The sequence below is a fragment of the Peromyscus californicus genome, unplaced genomic scaffold (assembly GCF_007827085.1).
Source record: "Peromyscus californicus insignis strain IS unplaced genomic scaffold, ASM782708v3 Scaffold_6__1_contigs__length_162567912, whole genome shotgun sequence".
Classification (NCBI taxonomy): Eukaryota; Metazoa; Chordata; class Mammalia; order Rodentia; family Cricetidae; genus Peromyscus; species Peromyscus californicus.
Genome location: NW_026294584.1, coordinates 155053815 through 155079899, shown reverse-complemented (window position 1 = coordinate 155079899; position 26085 = coordinate 155053815). Strand labels below are relative to the sequence as shown.

Genomic DNA, 26085 nt, shown 5'->3' with positions numbered 1-26085 from the left:
AAAAACATTTTAAATGCTATATTATGTAGGCCTTTGAAGTATTTGAAGATCACCTATCTATCTAAAATATATCTCTGTATGACCTTGAAAAGATACCTAACATGATTATAAGTTTGATTGTTATACATGACTAACTATTATCCTGTCTTTATTATTTTAAATAGCTTTCAAGGACTAAAATGTTACATTACATTTTTAAATGAGCTGCATAGGTTCTGTTGTGGAATATTACTTTAACTATGTAAAAGTGTGTTACATTTGTTTATGCTGCATTTATTTAACTATGTAAAGATGTGTTAATTTTTATGCTGCATTTGTTTAATTATGTAAAGATGGGTTGCTGTTTCACCTTTCCTGCCTAAGGTATCTGATTGGTTTAATAAAGAGCTGAATGGCCAATAGCTAGGCAGAGAAAGGATAGGCAGGCCTGGTGGGCAGAGAGAATAAATAGGAGGAGAAACCTAGTTTCCAGAAGAGAAAAGGAGAAGAGAACAAGGAGAAAGAGGGGACACACCCAGGGCCAGAAGCCAGGCAGCTGCCAGCCAGGGAGACATGGAGACAGCAGGAAAGTAAGATACACAGAAAGAAAAGTTAGAAAGCCCCAAGGCAAATGTAGATAAAGAGAAACAGATTAAAATAAGAGCTAAGCTAAGGCCAAGCTTTCATTACTAATAAGAAGTTTTCATGTCATGATTTGGGAGCTGGTTGGTGGCCTAAAAGAAAGCCTATTACAGGTACAAAGCCTTAAACAAGAGTAGAAACATATATACAGTATAATATAAACAACCTTACATTTGTATCAATATGCAAAAATCCATACCAATGTAAAGTATTTGAGACTAGTGATTATTTAAAGGTAGACTCATTAATCTACTCTTTCATCCCATCATTCCTATACTATATATCCCCCTTTTTCCCTTCAGAAAGAGATCCCCGAATCTAATCTCCTTTGTTTAGCTTTCTTCCTGACCATTACCAGTAATAATTTGTAACCAACTCCCCTAAACAATGACAAATATCCATAATCCACCAAATGACCAAAAACCACCCACCACACCTCTTGGGATCAGGGGTTCTTCCCCGACCAAACCTCATCTTTGTCAACCTTGAAGGAATCCACATCCTTTTGTTTTCCATGGAAACAGAAGCATAACTTCTTCCTCAAAGCAATACATTTTCTGACTTCCATTTTAAAGTTAAGGCATTCCTAAAATATCTATGCTGTGGATGATTGATTGAGAAATAAAGTGCTGATTGGCCCATAGCCAGGAAGGAAGTATGGGTAGGACAAGGAGAGAGGAGAATTCTGGGAAATGGAAGGCTGAGGCAGAGGGAGACGCTGCCAGCTACCATGACAAACATGGTGTAAGATACCGGTAAGCCACGAGCCACATGGCAAGATATAAATTTATAGAAATGGGTTAATTTAAGATATAAGAACTGGATAACAAGAAGCCTGCCACGGCCATACAGTTTATAAGTAATATAAGTCTCTGTGTGTTTGATTGGGTCCGAGCTGCTGCGGGACTGGCGGGTGAGAGAGATTTATCCTGAGTTTGGGCCAGGCAGGACTAGGAAAACTTCAGCTACATATCTAGGCTAGTTTGTTTCAGCAATTCCTGTTACAATCCCATGTCTCTCAGCAGCTGTCGTTCACTCATCAGCAATCAAAAAATTCGAAGTCAATAAGACACCACATGGGATCCAGACTCACTATGTATTTTCCATATTTATGTGGCTTATCCTTTTATACTATTTATTTTATTCTCTCTTTAAAGACTTCATTATTTATACACTGTTTTCTCTGTCTATTTCCATTTTCTTTTCTTTTTAAGCCTACACACAATTTTTAAACACACTGTAAACTGTTCAGAATTTTTTCTTTTCTGTCTGGATCCTTCTCTACTGAGCCATTTTCTGACCGTGTGAAACAAACCTTAAACTGACATGTCAGCCACCATGTGGCTCAGTGGAGTGCATGGCACTGGTGTGTTGGTTGGTTGGCTGCAGCCAGCAGGCAGCAGCCAGTTGCCATGCCTCTGTGTGCTGTTGAGTACCCTTGAGCCCGCCCGAGAGACTGCAGGACTAGCAAGCTAAATCTGGCTCCTTGTCCAGAACTTTTATTAGCTTTCTCAGGCCCCACGTTTGGATATTTGAGACCCCACATTGGATGCCATATGTAGCAAGTTTTTCTCTGTACCACTAACTCCCAAATAATGAAATGACATGGAGACGTCTTACTAATTATGAAAGCTCCGCCTATAGCTTAGGCTTGTCCCCTTACTTCTTATAACTTAAATTCACCTGTTTATATCAATCTGTGCTCTATTGGATGCCATCACCTCTCCTCCATCTTGCACCTCCTGTTTTCTCTCCATGTCCTCTTGTGTCTCTCCCCTGCCTAGATTCATCTCTTGTTCTTCTCTTTCTGTGTGGAATTCCTGCCTAACCTTTTCCTATTGGCCATTCAGCTTTTTATTAAACCAATTGGAAGGTGCCTTGGCAAATCCACATCTTCACAATGTACAAAATGATTATTCTACAGCACAGTAGATTATGTGTCTGTGTTGGTACTAATTTCTTTTAGTCTTTAGACTTGGTATAAACAACCTAAAGGAGGACTTACTTGGTTCACGTTTTCAGTGGTGCCACCCTGTGATCACTTGGCACCATGTACGCTGAATGGACATTCTGGTGGTAGGATCATTCTTTACCCCATAGTGGGCAGGAAGCAGAGAGTAAAACAGGCCAGAGGCAACGCATCCCCAAGGACTCCACTCCCTTTCAATAACTTGTCTCCTCCAACTAGGTGCTACCTTCTAAAGTTTCCAGAACTTTCTTAAATACCAACATTGGCTGGGGAACCAGGTTCTAACATATGAGCCCATGGGGGAAATTTCACATTCAAATCATTACAAGGCCCTTAGTCAACAGTGGCTCCATCTTTTTAAGTTTACTTTTAGGTCTTGCGGTTATCATTACTGTTTGGGGTGCTCTGGACTAAGCCAAGGATTCACACATGCAAAGCAGGAGCTCTGCCACTGAGCTGCACCCCGGCTCTGACTCCCATTTCTAAATTTGCTTTGAAATTGATTTAAGATGAAGATTTCATTCAATCAAGGGAAAATACAACTTCATGATGGCCCCAGCACTACCTTCCATAATTTCTGAGAATTAAGCCATTCAGAGAAGATGAAGAAACTTTTCTTCTTTCACTGGTGAGCACCAGACTCCACGTGAGGCCAAGTCCTCTCACTGAATGTCAGCATTTTAGCTTCTGTATACAATAGGGTGAACCCTCTTCATCATTTAAATAGGGATGGATATGTTGGGGTTGGAGAGATGGCTCAGTAGTCTAGAGTCCTTGCTACTCTTGCAGAGGACCCGAGTTCAGATCCCAGCACCCTTGTTAGGTGGCTCACAACCACCTGTAACCCTGTATCGAGGGAATCTGACACCCTGTTCTGGCCTTCATGGTTACTGTCACTCATGTGTACACACACATACATACACATGATTAAAAATAAAAATAATCTTTAAAAGATAGAGCTGTGTCTGGGAATGTTATGTACAGAAAACAATTTTGAACTAGGGTTGTGTGAGGCTGGCAGGTGTAAGGACAGTGTCCTAGCAATCAGGGACAATGGGGTGAATACTTACTGAGATCATATTATGGTCTGAGCATTCTCTACCTAGGGTCTTAATCCCAGAGCCACCCTCACCTCTGTGACATTACCCAAGGAGTCAACATTAAATAGTTGAAAAGGAATTCCAGGAACTTATCTCAGGGTAGTTTACAATAAAGTCTATCGACTTAGGCATCTGGAAGAAATGCCTTTGATGTATACTTTGGCCAAAAGCTAAATATTAAAGTCATTAATTGACAAAAGTTAGATATTACCAGCCAAGAAAGAACTTTAGGAAGATGGGATTATATTTGAAACTTTATCAAATGCTTTAAAAGTCAAATTTGAAAGTTTGACATTTATGGTGTAAGAAAAATAATTTATCAGTCAGTGGCTTGCTCCTGTGACCCTGACTGTGTGCCCATGCTCTCAAGGGCAGCCTGTTCTCATTGTACTACAGCTCAGTGGATAGTGAAAGGAACTCAGTCGCTGAATTTGGAGTTCAACACATCTCAAGATCTCAAAATCTCGCATTGTCTACTGCTGACAATGTCAGTGGTATAGTAATTGCCACTCTATAGTAATCATTTCTGTCTGCTTTGGTGTTTAGTTTCTGTAGGTGGAAATGGTAAGGAATGGACTTCTTAAGTTTGTATTTTGATTGGTGAGAACAAAATTTGCATAGAGATCCTCCAACATTATCTGTCTGTCTATCATTCTATCTATCTATCTATCTATCTATCTATCTATCTATCTATCTATCTATAACTTGTTATCCATTCACCCAGTCAATATTTAACCACTCTTTCAATGGCTGAGCCAACTTTCCAGGAGCAGGGTATTCAGGTATGAATAAAAGAAGTCTCTTTCTTCTTGGAGTTTTGTGCTTTGGGTCCTGGGGACTATGGTGTCTGGAATATGCAATGTTCCCTGTCAGTTCATATGTTTGAACACTTGGTCTTTCAACGGGTCACATATCTGGAAGGTTGTGGAAACTCCAGGAGGTGATTTGCTGGGGGAAGTACTTCACTGGGATGGACCTTGAGAGTTTATAGCCCCGCCCCACTTTCTGTCTGCCATTTTCCCATGGTGGAAATGAGAGATGTGTCACAGTCCCTTTTGCCATGTCTCCCCAGCTGTGATGGACTGTGTATCTTAAACTGTAAGCCCAAACAAACCCTCCCTCCCTTCAGTTGACTCTCATGAGGTATTGATCCCAGCAACGAGAAAAGTTACTGATAGAGGGAGATAGATAGTGATTGAGACTATATATTAAGTCAACGGCCCCAGGCAGATCTAAGTACTGTGGAATAAAGCAGGAAATAGAGGGGATAATAATAAAGAGAATCTGAGGGATTTTCTATCATGTCTGCATCAGAAGCAATTTCTTAGAGATACCATTCTTAGAAATCTTATTTTTCATAGACTTTTGGGGACAAGTTTGACATCTAACCATTAACTTGACATGACAGAGTATTTAAGAGTTCCCACCTAGAGCATTTTCCCCACTTTATCAACTAAAAATAAAATAAATAACTAAAGATAGATATTGTTATTTTCTAAAATTTTTTAAAGTTATTTTTATTTTATTTATATGAGTGGTTTCCCTGCTTGTATGTCTGTGAACCACATGCATTCCATGTGTCAACAGAGGTCAGAAGAGGGCATTGGATTCCCTGGGACTGGAGTTACAGATGTTATATAGGTGCTGAGAATTGAACCCAGGTCCTCTGGAAGAGTGGCAAGTGCTCTTAACCACTGAGATATCTCTCCAGCCCCTAGAAATAGTTCTTGGTGGTTATTTTGTTTAAATGTCTTGAATCCCGGTACCTCAGTAACATACCATCTCAACTCTTTTGTCTTATCATATATTGTTATTTTTAAAAATGTAGTTATTTGTTGATAAATAGATGATGTATGTTTTTCTTCATATTATCTTCCATACATGGGTTTTCATACTTCATTTTACTGTCGTTGTGCACTTTCATTGTCAATACTTTTTCATATATTTTGTATGCAAAGTTGGTAGCTTTCATCGTGCATTTATGACTGTAGCATTTTCTTCTTGCAGTATCAGCTGTGTACTCTGTGTCTCCGGGCTGATAGGAGTCGGCAAGCACATAAGCATATGGGTACATAAGGAGATTTTCATTCTCTTCCTCCTTGACTTGCTTGTCAGGAATTTTAATCACCATTCAGTTCTTAGTGGTACACAGGCATGATGCTCTCTGCCTGGGCTGCCACATGGATGCCCTGTTTAGATAAGATAGTGATAGTGTGTGATCACACAGTTGTTTGGCGCACGCATGTTTAGGAATGCCAGGAATGGCATAGATATAAATGTGTATTTACTTGGTTATTCAGCTTTTTAAAAGCTGAGTCTAAAGCTGAGTGTAACAGTAGATTTTGGTCAAATACTGAGGACAAGATAGACTTCTCAGGCACTCCTACTGTTTCAGCCCCACCATTCCCTGAATGGAGTATAGAAGTGTTAGTCCCGGGGATGGTGGCTTGCTAGACCTCTTCAGGCCCGGGGACCAGGGTGCTCAGTCTGGGTTTGACAGAGTCTCAGGAAGGTCTGTCTGATGCTGGGCACTCATAATTGACTGGCCCCTTTTTACCCTTATTTGTTTACTGATTTTATTTTCAAAATCTCCGACTCCCCCCACACTCCCATAATCCCCAATTTACAGACATAAATAGATAATATCTGCCTATTGACCATCCTTCTTAAACTCTACCCACAGGCAACTTTATTTTAACCTGAGAAACTTACATATCAGTATATAAGGAGGTATACAAATTAAACATTTACTAAACACACCTAATAAATATGTATAATTACTAATAGCATCATAAAGAAACTGGTTTCAAAACAATTCTTTGGTAAATGTATGATTTGCCGCTCATTACAGTTAAAGCAAATTTACACACTAATGAGATGACTGTTCTTACTTGCCCGGTCCAACAGTGATGATGGGCAGATAAGGAGTCTTCACTACAACCATGTTGCGGCTATGAAATCAGACAACTTTAATGTACTGTAAGATCACTACGTTCATAGCATGCAGTTGTCTGTGCGAGGCATTTCAGACTGTGTCCAGTGTCATTTGGCAAGTGCTGTGCAGAAATGAGCACGCTGTGTGCTCAGAACCTAGGCTTCAGTGAAATCGCATGTCTCATTACCTCTCGTGTTGCTTCGGTAAAATCTCAAGGGAGAAAGGTCTTATTTTGGCTTATACTTTGATGGCACAGCATCCATCCCAGAGGGGAGGTCCTGGTGGCAGGAGCTGAAGAACTGGTCATGTTACCTGCAGTCAGAGAGTAGGGAGCAAGGACTGCTGCTCAGCTCCCTCTCTCCTTTTCATGCCTGTGAGGCCCATGACCAGAGAACAGTGCTGCTCGCTCTAAGGGGGGGGGGTGTCTTACCACCTTAACCCCATCAGGATCTCCCTGACAAGCATTTGTAGGGGCTAACCTCATCTAGATAATCCCTCAGAGGCCTGTCTCTTAGGTAATGGTAGGTCATGTCAAGTTGACAATCACTATTAGTCACCAGGTTACCTATAACACAAGTGACAACTGCCGGAAATATTCTGGATGCACTGGGTATTTGATCTTGAATTCACCTGCCGCTTGTTCTGCACATCTTTTACTGTTGTTAACCCTTTCGCCGCCCCATATTCAGTTACAGGAACCCATAGGTGAGGGGGTCATGACCACAGTGGAAGAGCTTTGTCATAGATGAGGTCTCATGGCTGAAGTGACCCCCTGCCCCAGCTCCCATTAGGAGGGAGGCCTGCGACCTGAGTGGCCTCTGGATCAGCACCTCCTGGGCTTTGTGTGTTTTCACTCCTATGGTCTCACTGCAGTGCCTCAGATGGGACCATTTCAGAGGCTGCGGTTCTCCTAATAAAAGCAAGCTGCAACCTGAAACATGTATTAACTGTTTTTTTTAATTGTTGTCTTTCTATGTGTGTTTGTGTGTGCATACAAAGGATATAAGACAACTTCAGGTGTCTTTCCTCCAACCACCTGCCTTGTTTTTAGATGTAAGACCTCTCATGGGCCTGGAACTCACTAAATAGGCCAGACTAGCTAGCCAGTGGCCCCAGGATCCACCTCTCTCTCTCTTCCTAGCACTGGACTGCAGGTGTGTACCACCATGCCTGGGCTTTTCTGAGACTTACGTGGATTGTGTCCAGGTCCTTGGGTGAGTAAGCAGACACTTCAGTGGATGAGCCACACCTGCCCCAGCCCTCCTTGTGATTTTTACTGTCTTCCTGCAAAGAAAAGTAGGTAGCATTCATCATCAGTAGGAAGCATGAGGAAAGAGGAGAGAGACGAATTTGCCAAAAACTCTAATAGCTGATTGGTCTGTGTCTCCCCTCCAATGTTGCTGAAGATTGGACAGAGATGGAATACATGATTCAGCTCAACAGTTCTTAGAGACCAGTTTCAGGACCAGTATCGTGTATTCTGGCAAATGTAATCCAACTGCATCCTCTTGCCTCGTGAATCTGCTGCAGCGTTCCTGCCTCAGATGTCTGGGCTCTTCCTTCATTCTGCCTGTTGTTCCAGGCCAGAGTGCAGGGCAGGAAACACTCCCCAGCACCCTGGATGGAACTCAATGCTTATGCTTTCTAAGAAACCACAGATGTCCCCTGAGCCTCTGGCTACATCTCACTGTAGACACAAGTAGGAACTCACATGTTGGTTGGCCTTTTCCATTTTAAAAATAAACTTATTTTGTGCTTGAGGTTTGTGGGATATATACAGAGGATAAAATGCTCACTGTAGGGAAGCAGATTAATAGTTTTTCATCTGACAATTACTTTTATTTGTGGTAAGAGCAGCTAAAATGTGCCTAACAAAAATCCCTCGGATCTTTCATTTTGTTGTTCCTAGTCCTCTAGACCGCTTAGTTGGCTAATCTTGAACATCTCATGCCTCATTTTGTGGATTGTTTCCTTTGCTGTTTTCTGACCTTGAGCTGCACATCGCCTCTTTTCCATTTCCGTCCCACGCCCCACTCTCGGGTACCACTGTTTCATTTCATCTTGGTGCTTTTGGTTTTAGGTTTTTTTTTTTTAGTCCACATACAAATGACATAATGACATTATACACCACTTGTGTCCCTCCCTGTGCCTGGTTTTTTTCACTTAACCTAATATCCTCCAGGTCCATGCAAGTGACAAATGGCAAGGTCCCCTTGTTAAAGTAGAATCACATTCTACTTTCTTTGTTCATCCGTCTGTTGATGGCATCTAGATCATTGCCATACATTAGCTGTTGTGAGTCCTGCTGCAGTGAACACAGACTGTCTTTATAAGGTGCAGTTTTGTCTCTTTTGGGTGCATAACCAGGAAGAGGACACGGGTCATGTGAGAGTTTCATTTTTGGTTTCTTTATGAATCTCCATTCTCTCTTCCACAATGTCTGTACCAACCTAAATTTATATCAGCAGTGCACTAAGGTCCTTTTCTTCATGCCATCTCTGATGTTCCTTGTTGTTTGCTCTTTGGAGATGGCCATCCTTACAAGAGTTATTATGACTCTTCGTGATTTACCATGTATTTCCCTAATAACAAAGGAAGCTAAGTACCATGTCACTCTTTTCCTGTTGTTTTGAATTTTGAAAAAATTAATTATGTATGAGAGAGAAATTGAGAACCAGAGAGTGAGACAGAGAGAGTGAGTGAGAGAAAGAGAACCATAGTGAGGCTGTGGGTCAGACCAGAGAACAACTTTGTTAGTTTTCTCCTTCAACCTTGTTTTTGAGGTAAGGTCTCTTGTTTCTGTGGCTGCCCAGCATACTTCAGGATAGTGGGCTCACAAGCTTCCATTTGATTCTGTCTCCGGATCCCATTTCACAGTTGGAGGATCAAGATTACAAATATGTGCTATCACATCCAGCTTCACCAAAACAAACAAGCAAACAAAACCTGGGTTCCAGGTATCAAGCTCACGTCCTAAAGCTTGCCCAGAAGTACCCAAACCTGGAGCCCTCCTGGCCTTTTTTCCATCTTTGCCTCTTTTTGGGACAAGTGTTTGCTTGGGTCCTGTCTGTCAGATGATTGGTTTCCCTACTATTGAGCTGGGAGAACTCCTTATAAAAGTTGCATATTAATTTACCAGACATGTGCTTGGCTCTCTCTCTCTCTCTCTCTCTCTCTCTCTCTCTCTCTCTCTCTCTCTCTTCTCTCCCCCTCTCTCTGTAAGTTGTTTCTCCATTTTCTTCTTGGTTTCTTTTAGTGTGCAGAGCTTAGAAGCTTGACACGGTTCTATTAGTTTCTGTTTGTAGCCTTAAGCTTGCTTGCCCTCCTCTTAGGTTTTCTGAAGGCAGGTCTGACTTTATTATTTTTTAATCTGCTTTTACATCTCAAGGGCCTAGCACAATGTTATCTAAGAATTAAAAAGCCTTATTACTACCTCTATTATGATTATTACTGCTGATAACTCTAATGCTAGTGCTTTGCATTTTATTTTTATGTAGCCCAGGCTGGCCTTAAAATTTCTATTCTCCTGCCTCAGTCACCCAAGTACTGGGTTTACAGATTCTACCTGGTTCTTCTGCTGCGTTGGACACTGTGGCTGTGATCCCTGTGGCTGGTTTAGGCCCCTCAGGCAGGAAGGATGTTTTCTCACTGTGCTCCCTTAGCTCTTCCATAGCTCAGCATGACGGGGGATGTGGGAGAGTTGTGGAGAGAGAAAGACATGGGAAAGGCATGTAGGAAACCCTGCACTGCAGAGAGCAGTAGGACCATTATGAATCTGCTAGAAATGTAGGATTTCTGGAAATATTTCACCATAAGGAATACTATTTTCTGTCTAGTTCTGCTTTCTCCCAGTGAAGGAATAATTGCCCCGAGCCCAGTGATGATGGAGGAAGAGAGGTGAACTTACTCCGTGTCCCCCAGCACACATGCTATTAATACCAGAGAAATCATTCATCAGCCTGACAAACCTGTGTAACTATTGGCTTAGACACTGGGTTCATTGTCTGTGCACTCAGAAAAATGTGAATGCCTGGATCTTTTCCCTATGTTCTTTTTTTTTTCTTTTTACAATTCAGAGAGGAAACAAATATGAACGTGATTTGTAAGCTGTCACATCCCAGGCAGAAGAAGGTGCTGTCATTTGACTCTGACAAGTTTTTCTTTCATGTTTCTCATGGCACTTTGTACTGAATCATGATTTAGTAGAGTTTAGAGGTAAGAGCCTCGGTCTGGATGGAAGGACCTGATGAGAGGTGGAAAGACTTGTGGGTGAAGCCATGACCCCCCACCACTGTGCCGATTATGTGACCTAAGACAAACTGTGGGAAAAGTATCTTAAAAGCTGCCCAGCTCCAAGGTACGGTGGGAACTGGATGGACATACTGTCCTGAAGTCATGTGCTGCATGGCAGGCATTGGGCCCGTTGGTGCAAAAGATTCCTTGGATGGAGAAAAAGGAAATGGGTCAGTACGGTTCTGAGCACTTGGTAAACAGACAGGAAACAGCCCAGACTTAGACTCATAGATCTGCATGTGTGTACTTCCTGTGGTCTAGGCAAGTCTTGAAACCACATGTGGCCCATTTTTTATAGATATAAATTGAGCATAATGATAATAACAATAATTTCTTTCATGGTCTCTCAGGGCTGTTCTAAGGACAAAGGAGAGTGAGCTGTCACAAGACCTGGAAGCCCAAACATTAGTGCACTCTCCCCAGCATTTAGATTCATGCCTGTGGGACTTGTCATTATTTTAAGAGCTTGTCTTAAACTACATAGCTCATGTGGATAAAATATAGTGCCTAGGGTGCTCTTTTGACAAAATGTAGGGGCAACTCATGATGAAACATAACCACTCTCTGTTCATGCTATCATTGGGTAGAGAAGCACTAATAAGAATTAAATGGTGAGCTGAGTGTAGTGGTGAACATCCCCAATCCCATCATTCAGTAGTTGGGAGGATGATGAGTTTGAGACCAGCCTGGTTTACATAACAAGACCCTGTCTCGATTTTGATGATGATGGTGATAATAATAGTGATGATGATGAAGACAGATGAGAAAGAAAAGAGGACTGTCTATGATAAATAGATGTTGGTATAGCAGCAAAATATGACATTCAAATCTTTGACAGGAGGGAGTTTGTCCTTAGCCCTCTCCTTTGCCCTCTTCTCATTGAAGCCAGTGTGAAGGGGAAGCCAGCCAAGATCCAGGGAGGGAATGCCCAGCACAGTGTAATGAGCTCAGCAGCCCATGGGCTGAACAGGTTGCCAGGCCATGAGCATCATGTCATCAGTGAGGCTGGGCAATGTAACAATAATGGCAATACCCGATGTCTTAGTTCACATTCTACTAGGCTAGCATGATGCTACACAACAGGGAATTTATCAAGGAAATTCTCTTCTGGAAGACAAATTAATGTCAGTCCCTTAGGCTGGAAGTCCAGTGCCAAGGGCATCCTCTAATATGGGCTTTCCTGCTGTGCCATACCATGGTAGAGGGCATCGTGTGGGGCAGCACTCCAGGGCAGAGAGAGCAGAAGCAGAAAAACCAAGTGGTCTGAACTGCCTCCGTGACAGTGGCCTTGGTCATCCCAAGCATGGACTCCATGACCTAAGCTTGTCCTGGAGGCTGCTGCTCCCGCGCTCTAACGTGGGCTCTTTTGCTCAATACAGGGGAGAAGTCAGGGGGTGCCTAGGAATATGATCCTAATAAGGCTTAGTCTTAGGGATAAGGGAGACAGCACAAGAAATGGGATCCTGTCATGTGACAAAACCTTTCCCAAGGAGACACAACTCACCCCAGATAGGAAGTCCACAATAGACCAATGTACAGATATCATTAAAGTCCAACTTAGTGGATCATGAGCTTTATTAGGGTTACTTACAGGAATATGGGTGAGGGGTCACTTCCAAGAGCGGAAATGACTCACAGACAGCTGCATCACCAAAGTCCACCCCAGCATGGGTGACAGCTCTCAAAAGCTGGGAACCTGGAACACACTTCCTGCGTGAAGCTCACTGAGGTGGAGAATGTCCTTTCCAAGTGACTCTGTTGATCTAAATCTCTTTCAGGCAGTTAGGGTGGATTCTGTTTCTTCCAGGCAGCTGGGCTTATCTCAGAGTGACTTTCAACAGCTTTATTGCTTACTGTAGAAGTTGGGGGCCTAGTGAATCTGTTTCGTTTCAGGGACTTCCTGGAGCTATTTGAGTTGTTCACCTTCCTGTTTGAGGAGCATCCCTGCAGGATGGAATGTTTCAGTTTCAGAAGAAATTGTTACACAAGAGGTTCCTGTTATGCCCTCCTAGTAAGGGAAGGTTAAAGTTCGGATACGTTGACCTTTGACCTGAAGTTGGAGCAGGTGTACAGGTGCTCATTCTGCATGACCTATGGAGGTGTTCATCACCAACACTGGGTTGGAGGCAGGCATTGGAAGCTGGGAAGGAAATAGAGTTATCCTATGACTCATGACCTACAAAACCACATTTGTTGACCATGAAAAACACAGTAGAGGAACTCAGCTCTTCTCAGAGTTCCAATCTGGTTACATTGGCAATTACACTTTGACATAAATCTTGGAGACAACATTCAAATGGTCATTGGGGTTTTGTTCTGCTTCATCTGAACGTTTTCAGTACATTCTTAAAAAGCTCTAAGTGTGGCACCCTACCCCCACCCCCAGTCATGGAGTTAGCAAGTGATCCAGTCTGGATACGGTGCCACAGTGTATTGATTTTTCTCATTGCTGTGTTAAAGTATCTGACAGAAGCAGCTTAAAGGAGGGAGGGCTTATTTTGGCTCATGGACTAGTCAGGAAGCCCACAGATAACTGGTAAAGGAATTATTTATTAAGGAATTATATTGGGGAGAACAACTCACTAACACGGGGGAAGGTAAATCCCGCAGAAAGGCTGAGAGCCGGTCCCACAATGTTTTCCACCGCCTGAGTCAGTCTCCACCATCCAAGAACTCAAGAGAGGAGAGAGAAGGGTGAAGAGAGAGGGAGAGAGGGGGGGAGAGAGAGAGGAAGAGAGAGGTAAAGAGAGGGAGAGAGGAGACGGAGAGAGAGAAAGGGAGAGAGAGAAAGGGAGAAAGGGAGAGGGGAGAGAGGGAGAGGGAGGGGGCAAGGCGCATTGCGCACCCATAGGTGCTCTTCAGGTCTTAAGGTAGCTAAGAGGCCATGCCCTAGGGGCTGGTACCCCAAGGTCATAGGTGGAACAAATACCCACTGCACATGGGTCCTAGTGAGGAGGGCATGTGATGGGAACAAGGCAGCTGACCACATTGCCTCAGAGGTCAGGAAGGAGAGGGTCTGTTCCCCCAGCAGTTGTTGACTCCTTTTTAATACTGCTGGGGAGGGGCCCTCCAAAATACTCCAAGTGTCTGTTTTCCCAGACATGTGACCCTTTGTTCACCCCCCGAGCCTTCCCCTTCCTCTCTTCAACGTGGAAGAAATTGCCATACAGCAAAGAGTCATGGTGGATCTGAACAGCTCACCTCACGGAAGCCAGGAAGTGGAGAGAACTAGTTCATTCCACGCAGACTTCTTGTTTATGGACTAGGATCACCCCAATTTTAGTTCATCTTCTCTGGCAACTCATGGTTACGCCCAGAAGTGTGCTTCAGTAATCTCTTAGGAGCTGCTCTGTGCAGTCGTGCTGACAATCGAGATGTGCCATTGCGTCTGCAATCTGTCTTACTCATTAAAGCTCAGTGGTTGATCAGCTGACCCAGAAAGTAGTAACATGGCCAGTACTTGAGGAGCCAACAAGGGAGTCATCTACAAGGCAGTGCACGGGGCCCAGGCAATCCCACGGGAGGCCAGTGTCTCAAACACAGAGAGGGAAAGGGGAGGTCGAGGCAAAGGTCACAGTGTTGAACCAAGTCAGTCCCTGACAGCCCGAAGGCAGGTTGGCTCAGCATCTTCTGAGACCACACCATTCATTTCATGCCTGCTTCTATCCAGAGGGACTGCTGCGGAGCTCTCCCTAATGCTGTTCTCAGTTTGGGGGTGTGCACCCTCTTTGGGCTACTCTGTTTCACACTCTAGCATCCCTCCACACTGTTCCTAACTACCTGATAGTTGCAAACAAGCCACAGGTGTGTGTTTCTGCTGCCACTGAATGCCGGGTCACCCTTCAGAGCCAGCTCTTCAAGTCTTTACAGGATCTGGATGGCTGGACCAGTCAATGCATCTCCAAGGATCATGCATCTTTTTGCCTTTAGACATATTTCAGCTACACCTGGGAGCTGGCATATTTTTCTGAAACATTTTTAAAGTAAAATATTACAGTCCTGCAGTTAGTTCAGTGACTGGAAGTGTGAGTGGATCATAGTGTGATCACTGTGGAGACACTGTGGAGTGAGCCGGCGCCGGCGTAAGGCTGCACCTTCCTGTGGGGATGGCAAATGAGTGCGTCGGCTGCTCACTTGACCCGCTGTTCTTTTCTCTTTCTCTCCTAGGAAACAAATGGAGGACTGTTGCGATCCTGCCCATCTCTTTGCCATGACTAAGATGAATTCTCCCATGGGCAAGAGCCTGTGGTATGATGGGGAGTTTTTATACTCATTCACCATTGACAATTCCACGTATTCCCTCTTCCCCCAGGTGAGTGGAGTCCATTTCATTGTGCTGTAGCTCCTTACATTTCTCCTGCTAGGAAGTGTTTGCAGGAGTCTGCTGACCCACTGGCCTTCCTCTCTTCATCTTTTCTGTTCTCATTTTAATCTTACAATTTTTTCTCATGTCTTTCCATGTTTTCTGCTTTGATGTAAGGGTGGAAAAAAGACATAAGTCCTTAAAAGAAAGGACTTCATAGAGCTACAGTTTCCCTTGCCATTTAGATTTCAGTCCTATGAAAGTGAGGCAAACAGTGGTCAGGGAATGGTGGGGTCCTGGCATTCTGAGGTCGGCTGAGGAAGGATCATGAGGATTTGAGATAAGGATGTTTTCTTAGGGCTGGTGCTGCCACTGGGGAGTGGGGACCATATGTCTACTCAGAGCTCTTGAATGCTAACCCTGTGGCTAGATTCTTGCTGTGAGGTGGAGGAGTGGTGGGCACTGAGAGAAAGCATTCAGTCTGACCATTTCTGAAGTGATCTAAAGCAATCATTGCTCACTTAATGTTTTCCTGAACATTGCAGTGAAATGATTTTTACTGGCTAGTTTGAAAAAGGCACTTTTTAAAATTTTATTTTAGAGAACTCTTAGTGGTGGGGGAGGTCTTTGGTGAAACAGCCATTAGGGAGAAGTTGAGAAATGAATTTTGGTCTTCCCAAGTCTTCTGGGTGACCGTAGTTTGGCCAGATGATTGCTTGTAAAGAGGATTCGTGATCGGTGTTTGACTGTAGGACTCTGAGTCCTTCTGAGTAGCTCTGTGATGAATAAATAACAAACTCCTTCTTAAAGGAGAGGGTCCTGTCACTTTGTCACATCAAATCCAGAGCCACAGCTTCTACAGAGCAAGCCTGTACTGCTGGGTATAGACTGCTTACCACAGAGACACCTGCATGTCTATGTTTATTGCTGCATTGTCCATAGTAACCATGACAGAGTCAGCCTCGATGTCCACCAGCAGAGGAACAGATAAAGAGGTTGGGGTACACATACACAAAGAAAAATTATGCAGTTCTAAAGAAAACTGAAATCATGACATTTGTTAGGAAATAAACAGAACTGGAGATCATTGTTAAGTGAAATAAAACAAACCCAGAAAGTAGATGTTACATGTTTCTCTCATGCAGAATTGAAACATGCATATGTGTCTGTGTGAATGACGTGTGTGTGTGTATTGTGTGGTGTGTACATATGTGTGTATGTGTGTGTACATGTGTACATATGTATAGGACATGAAAGTAGAAATGAGAGGGAGGAAGGACTGAAGGATGGGGGTATGGGGAACAGGAGAGGATGATGGGATGTATGTGACATGGACACAGAGGGAAGAAATATTTCAGAGATGGAGAGGGACAGAGAGAGAAGGAGGGGAGATGGGGCAGGTTGGGTACAAATCAGAGCAAAGTATAATGATGTACATGTATGAAAATGTCACAATGAGGCCGGGCAGTGGTGGCGCACGCCTTTAATCCCAGCACTCGGGAGGCAGAGCCAGGTGGATCTCTGTGAGTTCGAGGCCAGCCTGGGCTACCAAGTGAGTTCCAGGAAAGGCGCAAAGCTACACAGAGAAACCCTGTCTCGAAAAACCAAAAAAAAAAAAAGAAAATGTCACAATGAAACCTACTTCTTTGTTATGCTAACCAGAACTTAATAAATCGACAACAAAAAAGAAACATCCTGTATTTATCAGGTCACCTTAGGTGTGTTAGTATAACTGAATGGTTTTGCTGTTTAAATTAGGAAAAAAACCAATGACTAGGGGGCTAGAGGGATGGGGAACACTTGCTGCTCTTGGAGAGGACCTGGCACATGGTGACTCACAACATCCCTAACCCCAGTTCCAACGGATCTGACTCCTCCTCTGACCTCCGGGGGCACCAGGCATGCATGTAGCACACATACACACAATGCTGGCAAAAACTCATACATAAAATAAAATAATAGAAACTAGGAAATACAGGCTGGTGGATAACTCAGTGGTAAAGAGCATTTGAGCTACAAGCCCGAGGACCTGAGTTCAAATTGCCTGCGTCTGTGTAAAAGCTGGGCATGTCTGCTTGTGCCTGTCCTCCTGCATGGGGGGAGGGTAGAGAGAGGTGGAGCCCAGGAACTCACTGGCCAGCCAGCCTAGCCAAATCAGTGAGCTTCTAGTTCAGGGAGGGGCCTTGCCTCAAGACAAGCAGGCAGAAAGTGATAGAAGACACACAAGGTCCTCTGCCCTCCACATGTGTGCTTATAGGAGTGCACACACACGCACTCATATGCATGCACCAATACATGTACAGCATACTATACACACGTGCACACTTGCACACTCATACACACACACACTAGTAAATTAGGCTTTAATTCTGTGCCAATACTCATGGGTTTTTGCTCTTCATTGTTTTTGGCTCTGGAGTCTTCCTAATATCAAAGGAAAGTGTGGATTTGAATTTTGTCTCTCTCTCTTACCAACTAAATGCCTTAGATACTCACCTATCTCTTGTGAGACTCAGTTTTCTTCCCTGCATGATGGAGAGAGAAGTATGGGTCCTGTCTATGCAGAATGGCAGTGTAGACCCATTTATCTCAAGCATGCTGGTGTGCACTGTGACCTCTGATTGCCAGTGCTGATAGCGCTCTGGCTCATGAGACTAGGAGTGTCAGTCAGGGCAGAGATGTGCAGAAATTGCCCTGGGCACTTTAGGTGAAAAGACACCTTGTCAGGGGATTGGGTGCTTGTAACATGAGAAGGAGGGCAAAGCATCGGCCAAGGTGCTACTCCTGGAGCTGAGTTCCAGAACTTGATAGAAGTGCTCTGGAATCAGAATGTTCTAGAACCATTGTCATCCGTGTGGCCACAGTCACCTCCAGAAGAAACAGTGACCAGAAGATGGGGTTCAGGACTTCCTTTCCATCAGGTCTTGTTCAGGTACATGTGATGCAAAGATTCATTTCCGTCCAAAACATCTGTTGCCTAGGCGTGAGAGACAGGCAGCATTTCACTCCCAAGATTCAGCAAGATGGTAATGAGAGAGTGGTGTCCAGTGTGAACTGGTGTGTAAGATCCTCTGTGAAACTAGTGCCAGCCAGGCATGGTGGCACATACCTGTGGTCCTAGCACACGGGAGGTTGAGGCAGGATGGTCCTTCCTCGGATCACATTGATGATCTCAGCACACCTGGCATGCTTGATCTAAATTAATCTATATCACCACTCTGTGAGTAGATAGCATCCGTGCTGCTCTGTCCATCAGGTGGAGGAGACTCAGTCTAAGGTGCAGGTGAGTTCAAGGCCAGCCAAAGTTACACAGCAAGGCCTAGTTTTAAGACAAACAAAACAACAAAGAACAGATACTGATAAGCTAAATGAAGATGAGAAAAGAAACAACTGTCTTTGACAGTTAAGAAAAAAAGTTAAAAGCAATCCAAGAGAGGCTTTTTGTAGTGGAGGCTTTTCAGTGTGTGGAGTGGCATTTACCTTTATAGTGGGAAATAGAGTTGAGGGAGAGATGATCAAAGGGACGCACCAGCCTGCTGCCATAGCTGACTGTCACAGGAGCAGGAGGGAAGGGAGCAGTTCCTTTTTAAAGTGTGTGCAGATGAGTTCTGTGCCTGTCACCATCCCACAACCATAAAGGAAAAAGGTGGTTCTCTGTAGGGACCAGAGGTCATTACATTACTATGTGTGCATAATTGTGCAAAAACACTCAGTGAGTAGATTTTTAAGGATACACGTGTATTCTCCTGTGAGATGCTGAAGTGACTAACACTCTGGAGATCCAATAGCTTCCTGTGGATGCCCCTCCCCCATATTTCTAGTTTGTTATAAGCAAACTAAGTTGCCAGCTAGTAGATGTCCTTCATTTATGTTGCTCCTGGGAAGCAAGAAGCAAGTGAGCCGGCTCTGCTTGGTTTTGTCAGTGTTAGCAAAGCATGGCAATGCTCCCTGTGAGCATTGGCCAGCCCTTTACATTGCTGTGATCAGACTAGCTCAGATTCGGAGGCTGCGTACGGGGTGCAGCTGAGCTGCTCATATCATGGCAGACAGGAAGCATAGTGGAGTCATAACAGGAAGAGGTCAGGACAAGCTCTAGCCCCCAAAGACAAGCCCCTAGTAACCTACTTCTTCCAACTAAGTACTACCTTCCATCATTCCAGAGCCTTTCAATAATCTACTTAACATTTGACTCTATCACTGGGTTAAAGCATTCATTAGGCCACAGTTCCCATGATCTAACCTTCTCTGGAAGCACCCAACACGGGGGTGCATTACTCACCCCCACTGCTTGTCAGTCCCATCAACTCAATTGTCAAGATGCAGCATCAGACTGAATTTCAGTAAAGTAATTCCCTGGTATTCCCAAGTCACTCGCTCTCTAGCCCAGACTGTCTGTGTATCTCTACTGTCACATCCCCCAAACACTCCACATGTGTTAGCCAGAATTCTTACCCTTATTGTTCCTCTGCCTACCTTTACTCATCATTTTAGTGTTGCTGCCAAGATATAGCTGAAAGGTGTTGTGTTTGTTAAGGGACTTTAACTGGTCCTCTTTAGGGCTGTGTCTAGACAAGGACTCTGGAGGGTACTGTGTCTTGGAGATGTTGCACCAAAGCTCTGTTATCACAGTCTGCAAATTCTTATATGGACCTTCCACAGTTTACTATAGCTTCATTATCAACCATATTAAATTCTGACACATGCTAGTTCTCTGCATAATTGCATGTGTGCACATTACTGTTTCCTCAGAGTTCTCTCCTGATTCCAGGACTTGGGGGTCACCTTTGAAGGATGAATAGAGCGATGCTTCCCCCATCACCCTGAGACCCATTGCCATCTGCTCATTTGCCAGGAGGCCCTATCTAGGTCCCACTCAGGCTGAACTTCAGGGGACCAAGAGCTCATGCAGTTATGTCCGAATGGCTCCCTGAATGTAATTGACTGGAATAACTGTTGAACGTGACTAGGCATGAAGGCTGATTTTGTTTTATTGATTTGCTTATTTTGTTGGAACTTTTAATAAGGATTCTTGGATTAGCTTCAAACCTCTCAAGGATGGGAGCTAGGCGAAGGGATTTCTGTCTACTGTGAGGTACTTGCCGGTTTGGATTAAGAGACACCTAGTGAGGAGAGCACACTTCTGGGTGTGTCTGTGGGAGCATGGCCAGACAACTCAGGGGGAAGATCCACCCTGAAGATGGTTGGTGTCATCCCATATGGTGGGGCTCCAGGTGGAACAGAAGGAGGAGGAGGAGGAGGAGGAGGAGGAGGAGGAGGAGGAGGAGGAGGAGGAGGAGGAGGAGGCCACTCATGCAGGCATGCTCCCTGTTTTGCTTCCTGGCTGCCGTGTCAGCTCAGATCTACCACAGACTCCCTACCATGGAAACACTGACTTTAACTCGTACGTATCTGCAGTATGTGTGTGTGTGTGTGTGTGTGTGTGTGTGTGTGTGTGTGTGTGTGTGTGTGTGTGTGTGTATGTACAGAGGATGGTATGATGGTTGGGAGATGGCTTTGTCAGTAAAGGGCTTACTGTGCAAGCATGAGGACCTGGGTTCAAATCCTCAGTGCCCATTTAAAAAAGTATAGTGGCATAACTTATAATCCAGTGCTGGGGATGCAGAGACAGGTGGATCACGAGGCTCAGTGGCCCATCAGTCTAGCCAGGTCTAGCGAGAGACCTTGCCTCAGACAACAAGGTGGCTGGCCCCTGGGGTTGTCCTCTGGCTTCCCTGAACGTGAAATTCATGCACCTGCACAAGTACCACTCCCCATCCAAATGCTAACCCACACCCTAGGCTGGACTGTCATTTTCCTTATTAGTTCAGGATCTCCTATCCATCCTCCCAATTCTATGGTTCTGAGGATTGAACCTAGGACCTAGTGCTATAGTGCCTGAGTCACATCCCCACCCTTAGGACCATCCTTTCTAAGCCTTCATGGTCCAGCAAATGCAGGAATTACATTAAAATAAAATCTATTTTGGATTAAAATACATCCCTTAGGAGAAGCATACATTTCTTTGGACAAGAAAGGAACAGGAATGTTAGAAACCACAGTTGCTCTGATACAACCTGAAAAATATCCCTCTTGGTGCAATAAAAGTGTGGCTAGCTCCCCACTCTCTTCTCATGAAGGATAGCCACATGGTGTGGGTCACAAACTAGACCACTTTCCTCAGAATGACCCCCAAAGCCCTGTGCAGGGAATAAACACACTGCACCCCACACCAGCACATGCTCCCAGCCCCTCAGTTTAATCACATCTCCCATTGTGCTCTCCTGAGACTGGCCAGGCTGTGTCCTTGGCCTCTGGGAAACCCAGTAGGACATTTCAAAATAGTTTCTGAAACTGGCCTTCTTGAAATGACAGTGTACATTTTCCTTCTTCATAGACCTGTGCAGAATGTAATTTTCTCAGCTCCTGGATATTCCTGTGTCTCATAGCAATTTCTTTTTCCTCCTAGTGAAATTTGTATACTGCTATAAATAGTTGTATTACTCTAGTCACTTTACCGAATACACGCTCTTTCAACTGTAAAGGAACTCAGGGGACTGAGTTTACTGGGCACAGAGCATTGCCAGGTGTCTGTCTCATTTGTTGTTGGGTTTGCTTTATAACCAAAGAGGTGCTTACTTACCTCAAGTAACAGGGAAGCAGAGGGTAGGTCGTTCGGGGGTGGGTTCTGGCCACTGTGTACCATCAGGCTTTCAGGATTCTTTTGCTCAACAATACTAGCTGATCCCAAGGAGATACCTAACTTGGTTCCAGGATCCCAGCAGGAGGAAGGAGACTGAAGAGAATTCCTGACCCGCTAATGCTCTTGTGGCCTTGGTCAGCACTAAGTCCCATGTCCAGCTGCAGAGAGGCTTGGTAGTTCAGGAGTTGAAATCCGGGACAACACGACGTGTCTGCCACGCCACAGTGTGTCTTGCTTTTGTCACGTTGTCTCAGCCTGTCCCTGAACCATCTCTGCACAGTGTTGTTATTCTTTCCATTTCATGCGTGGAACTAAGAGTGAGAGGTGTCAAATACCAATTCTGGTTTCCAGAGCTGGTGGGTAAAAAGCTGGAAGATGAAACCTAGCCAGTAAGATTTCAGAGGTTTTATAGGGGACGAGGAAGATGGCTCAGTTGGCAAAGTGTTTGCCACAAAGCATGTAGACCTGAGTTCAATTTCTAGAACGATGTAAAAGTTGGGCATGAAAGTGTGTGCCTATAATTCCGGCACCAGGGAGGAAACATGAGAAGCCCTGGAGTGTGCTGGCACAGCCAGTCTAGCTTAATTGGCAAGCTTCAGGTTCAGAGAAAGACCTTTCAAAGAAAAAGTAGAGAGTGATTTAAAAAGACTCAGGATGTCTACATCTGAACTCCACATGTGTACACACACATGAAGCTGTGCACATGCATGCACACAAAAACCTTATAGCATCGTTTCATTTATGTCTTTCTTTTAGAGACATGATCTCCAGTTTATTCCCTGATAGTCACCATGAAACTGTCTTAAATAAGATTTTCACTTTTCTTACCTTGGAACAGCTGGGGACCTTTCTGTTGCCGCCGTTGAGGAGAAAAGCAAGAGTGGAGAGTTGGAGACTATGGGGCTCTGCACAATACAGTGTCTCTTTTTGGCTTTGTGGGCCCCAGTAACCCACAGTGAAGAGAAACAAGAGCAATTCCAGTGTTTTGGTATTTATAAAAGATAAATCCAGGTCCCCAGAGGGAATCAGACATTTTCTGCATGTTGCTTCCTTGTAGAAATCTAGACCATTCCTCCATTATCATTGAGCAACTTGGACAATTCACCCTCCTGGTTTTGGTTGAATGCCAATATTGCAGAACATTATGGGTAATACAATGTGAAAATCCAGGTCCATCCGTGGCCTTTTCCTGATATCCTTTGTGATTCTATATAATTTATACTAACTACATCCAACCTTATTTTATAATTTATAAGATGGAATGAATGACCTCTGGTCTTTAAATGAAATTTTAGTAGTATTTTCAGAAACAAAGTTAAAACATGGTTATGGATATAAAAGAGCTTTGCAATGATTTCTCTGAAGAAGACCATGATATTATATTATTACTATTTTTTGCTGTTTGTTTTATTTTGTTTTTAGACAAGTTCTCATGTGGTCTAGGCTGGCTTCCAGCTCACACTGTAGCCAAAGATGTCCCTGAACTCTGGATCCTCCTGCCTCTGCCTCCTGAATGCTGGGATTACAGGCTTAGACTACCATACCCAGTTTATCCAGTGCTGTGGATTAAACCCAGGGAGTCGTGTATGTGAGGCAGGTATTCCATCAACTGAGCTACATCCCTGGCCCCTATATGTTCTTATCTGTCAAAGCATTTGTGGACTTAAGTCTTCCCTGGGAATTTTGGTGATACCAGGAACTGATGGGGAAAAGCTCCCCACTAGCCAAAGGCTAAAATCCATTTTCCAAGACAGTGAAAGAAACGACTCTGTTTAGTGTGGGGCCCAGGGGGTGTGTATAGTATTTATAAAAAGATTTTTTGATAAAAAGATAAAAAGATTATATTTGGAGAGCAGGATAAATGGAAAGTACAGTGTCAAGTAAATTACTAATTTCCATTAATTAAGATGGAGTTGCAATGGATTGCTGTCTATAATCTCCAAAGTGCTCTGCTACTAAGAAGATGAGACAAGTGGACCATCACAGGACTGCCCAGTATTTACTGTCTTTGTTTTTAATTTTTTTTATTTTTTATTTTTTTGGTTTTTCAAGACAGGGTTTCTCTGTGTAGTTTTGCTGCCTGTCCTGGATCTCTCTCTGTAGACCAGGCTGGCCTTGAACTCACAGAGATCTGCCTGGCTCTGCCTCCCGAGTGCTGGGATTAAAGGTGTGTGCCACCACCGCCTGGCTGTTTTTAATTTTAATATTATTTAAATTTTAATATTTAATATTTTTTAGACATGAATGTTTTTGCCTGCATGGGTGCATGTGCACCACTTGTGTGCCTGGTCCTGTGAAGGCCAGAAGAGGGTTTTGATCCCCTGGAACTAGAGTTATAAGCAGTTGTAAGCCACCATGTTGGTGCTAGGAATCAAACGTGGGGCCTCAGCACCACTCCCAGATTATCGCCCTAAGGGAGAAGCACAGCCCACAGTTCTCAAGATTCAGTTGCCCCAGATCACATGTGAGATTCTCCACGTCCTTGTCACGGGCTCTGGACTCCTGACAGAATCCACGCTGTTTGTAGAGATTGAGAATGCCGTCCCGTAAAGTTTTTAGAGCTTTTCAGACAAGAGCATTAGGTTTCACTCTCTCTTGTGTCTAGCTCTGTGGAACCTGATTACACAGAGGAATCATTAAGGCATTATCTTGGCAGCTTGTTAGAAAATGGTTGTGTGGATGTGTGGTGGAGAAGTTTAGGATGGGAAATGCATTTTGTGGACAAGGTAACATTTTGTAAATTGAAAATGAATAGTTTTTTAAATATAAGATTTTTTTTAAATTCTCGTGAATCTAAACTCAGGGTTTTCAGACTTTTGATTCTTTGTTAAGGTGGGAAAAAGTATTGAGGTCAAGGTGATTGTAATTAAATCTGAAAATATTTTTCCCAGGATAGTCTGCTATTGATAAAGCAGTGGCTAACCCACTCTTTCCATAATGGCATTAATTACCATCCAGAAGTTCAGAACCTTTCATGACTTAATCATCTCTTAAAGGGCCCGCCCTCTTAATGATATTACATCATAATCAGATTTCAACCTGGGTTTGGAAGGGACGTTCAATCCTCAGCTGAACTGAAGGAAATTTTTTCTTGATTCAGTAAAAAAAAAATTCCATCATTAACTTTGATTAGCATCCTATTTCACATAACAAGGAGTCTTTGCTCAGAATTCTCCAAACACCTCTTACTGATCTTCTTGCATGAGATTTGGCCTCATCTCTGGTCTGTTTTCCAGGTTGTTGCCCTGCCCAAGTTACATTTCTTAAAGTACAAGTGAAGGTTCTGCCCGTGTGTACTTCACCTACAGTTCTGGGCTATCGTCCCATTTGTTTTAGGACAAAGACCAACTCCCTAACCCCTAGCACATCCTTTTTTTTTTTTTTTTTTTTTTTTGTGTGTGTGTGTGTGTTTTTCGAGACAGGGTTTCTCTGTGTAGCTTTGCGCCTTTCCTGGGACTCACTTGGTAGCCCAGGCTGGCCTCGAACTCACAGAGATCCGCCTGGCTCTGCCTCCCGAGTGCTGGGATTAAAGGCGTGCGCCACCACCGCCCAGCTTACTTTTTTTTTTTTTTTTTTTCTAGCACATCCTTTTGACCATGTGTCTCTGGGTCTCCAGGATCTGTTTCCGCAGGACTCACTCCTGTCTTTAGACTTACTCATACTGTCTTCATAAATACCATGTGCGCTCTCTTCTTCGACAGATTCCAGCACACAGTCCCCTTTCCTGGAAGCCCCTGGCGGCTTCTTTGTTAATTTCTGTTTATTTTTTAGATTCTGTTTGAATTTCATTTTTTTTTGATGGGGGACTGCCTCACTGCATGAGGTGATTCTTATTTGACTCAGGACCCTTTCTCCACTTCCCTGGTAAGCTCTTAGAGAAGCTATTCAGTTGGGGGTGCTAGGGACCTGCAGTATCCTCGTGCATAGCATTGTGCCTAGAATAACAGAGGCTTAATAAATTTTAGAAGGACGAATGAATAAATGAATGAGTTAGATTTCTAATTTTTTCCTCACAAATATGTTAACATCCAGCTGACAATATTTTTTTCCATTTGAAACACATCTAAACAAATTTGCTATCTAATTAATATTCTTTATGTGTTCAGTTGTCCATGTTTTGCCCATTAGTTATCTGTTCACGCTTGCCCCCCACCCCCAGCATTC

At 43.7% G+C, this 26085-nt stretch overlaps 1 protein-coding gene across 2 annotated transcripts in view; it reads left to right on the top strand.

Moving 5' to 3' along the window:
• St8sia1 (ST8 alpha-N-acetyl-neuraminide alpha-2,8-sialyltransferase 1) overlaps positions 1-26085 on the top strand; it is a 150327-nt gene that overhangs the window by 49254 nt on the left and 74988 nt on the right. Inside the window, exon 2 of one of the 2 annotated variants that reach the window (XM_052719099.1) lies at positions 15086-15230. The exons of the other annotated variant lie outside the window; for it this stretch is intronic. Coding sequence (XP_052575059.1) covers positions 15086-15230 — 145 coding nt within the window. The remainder of the gene's footprint in view (positions 1-15085; positions 15231-26085) is intronic. 2 annotated transcript variants of the gene reach the window in all.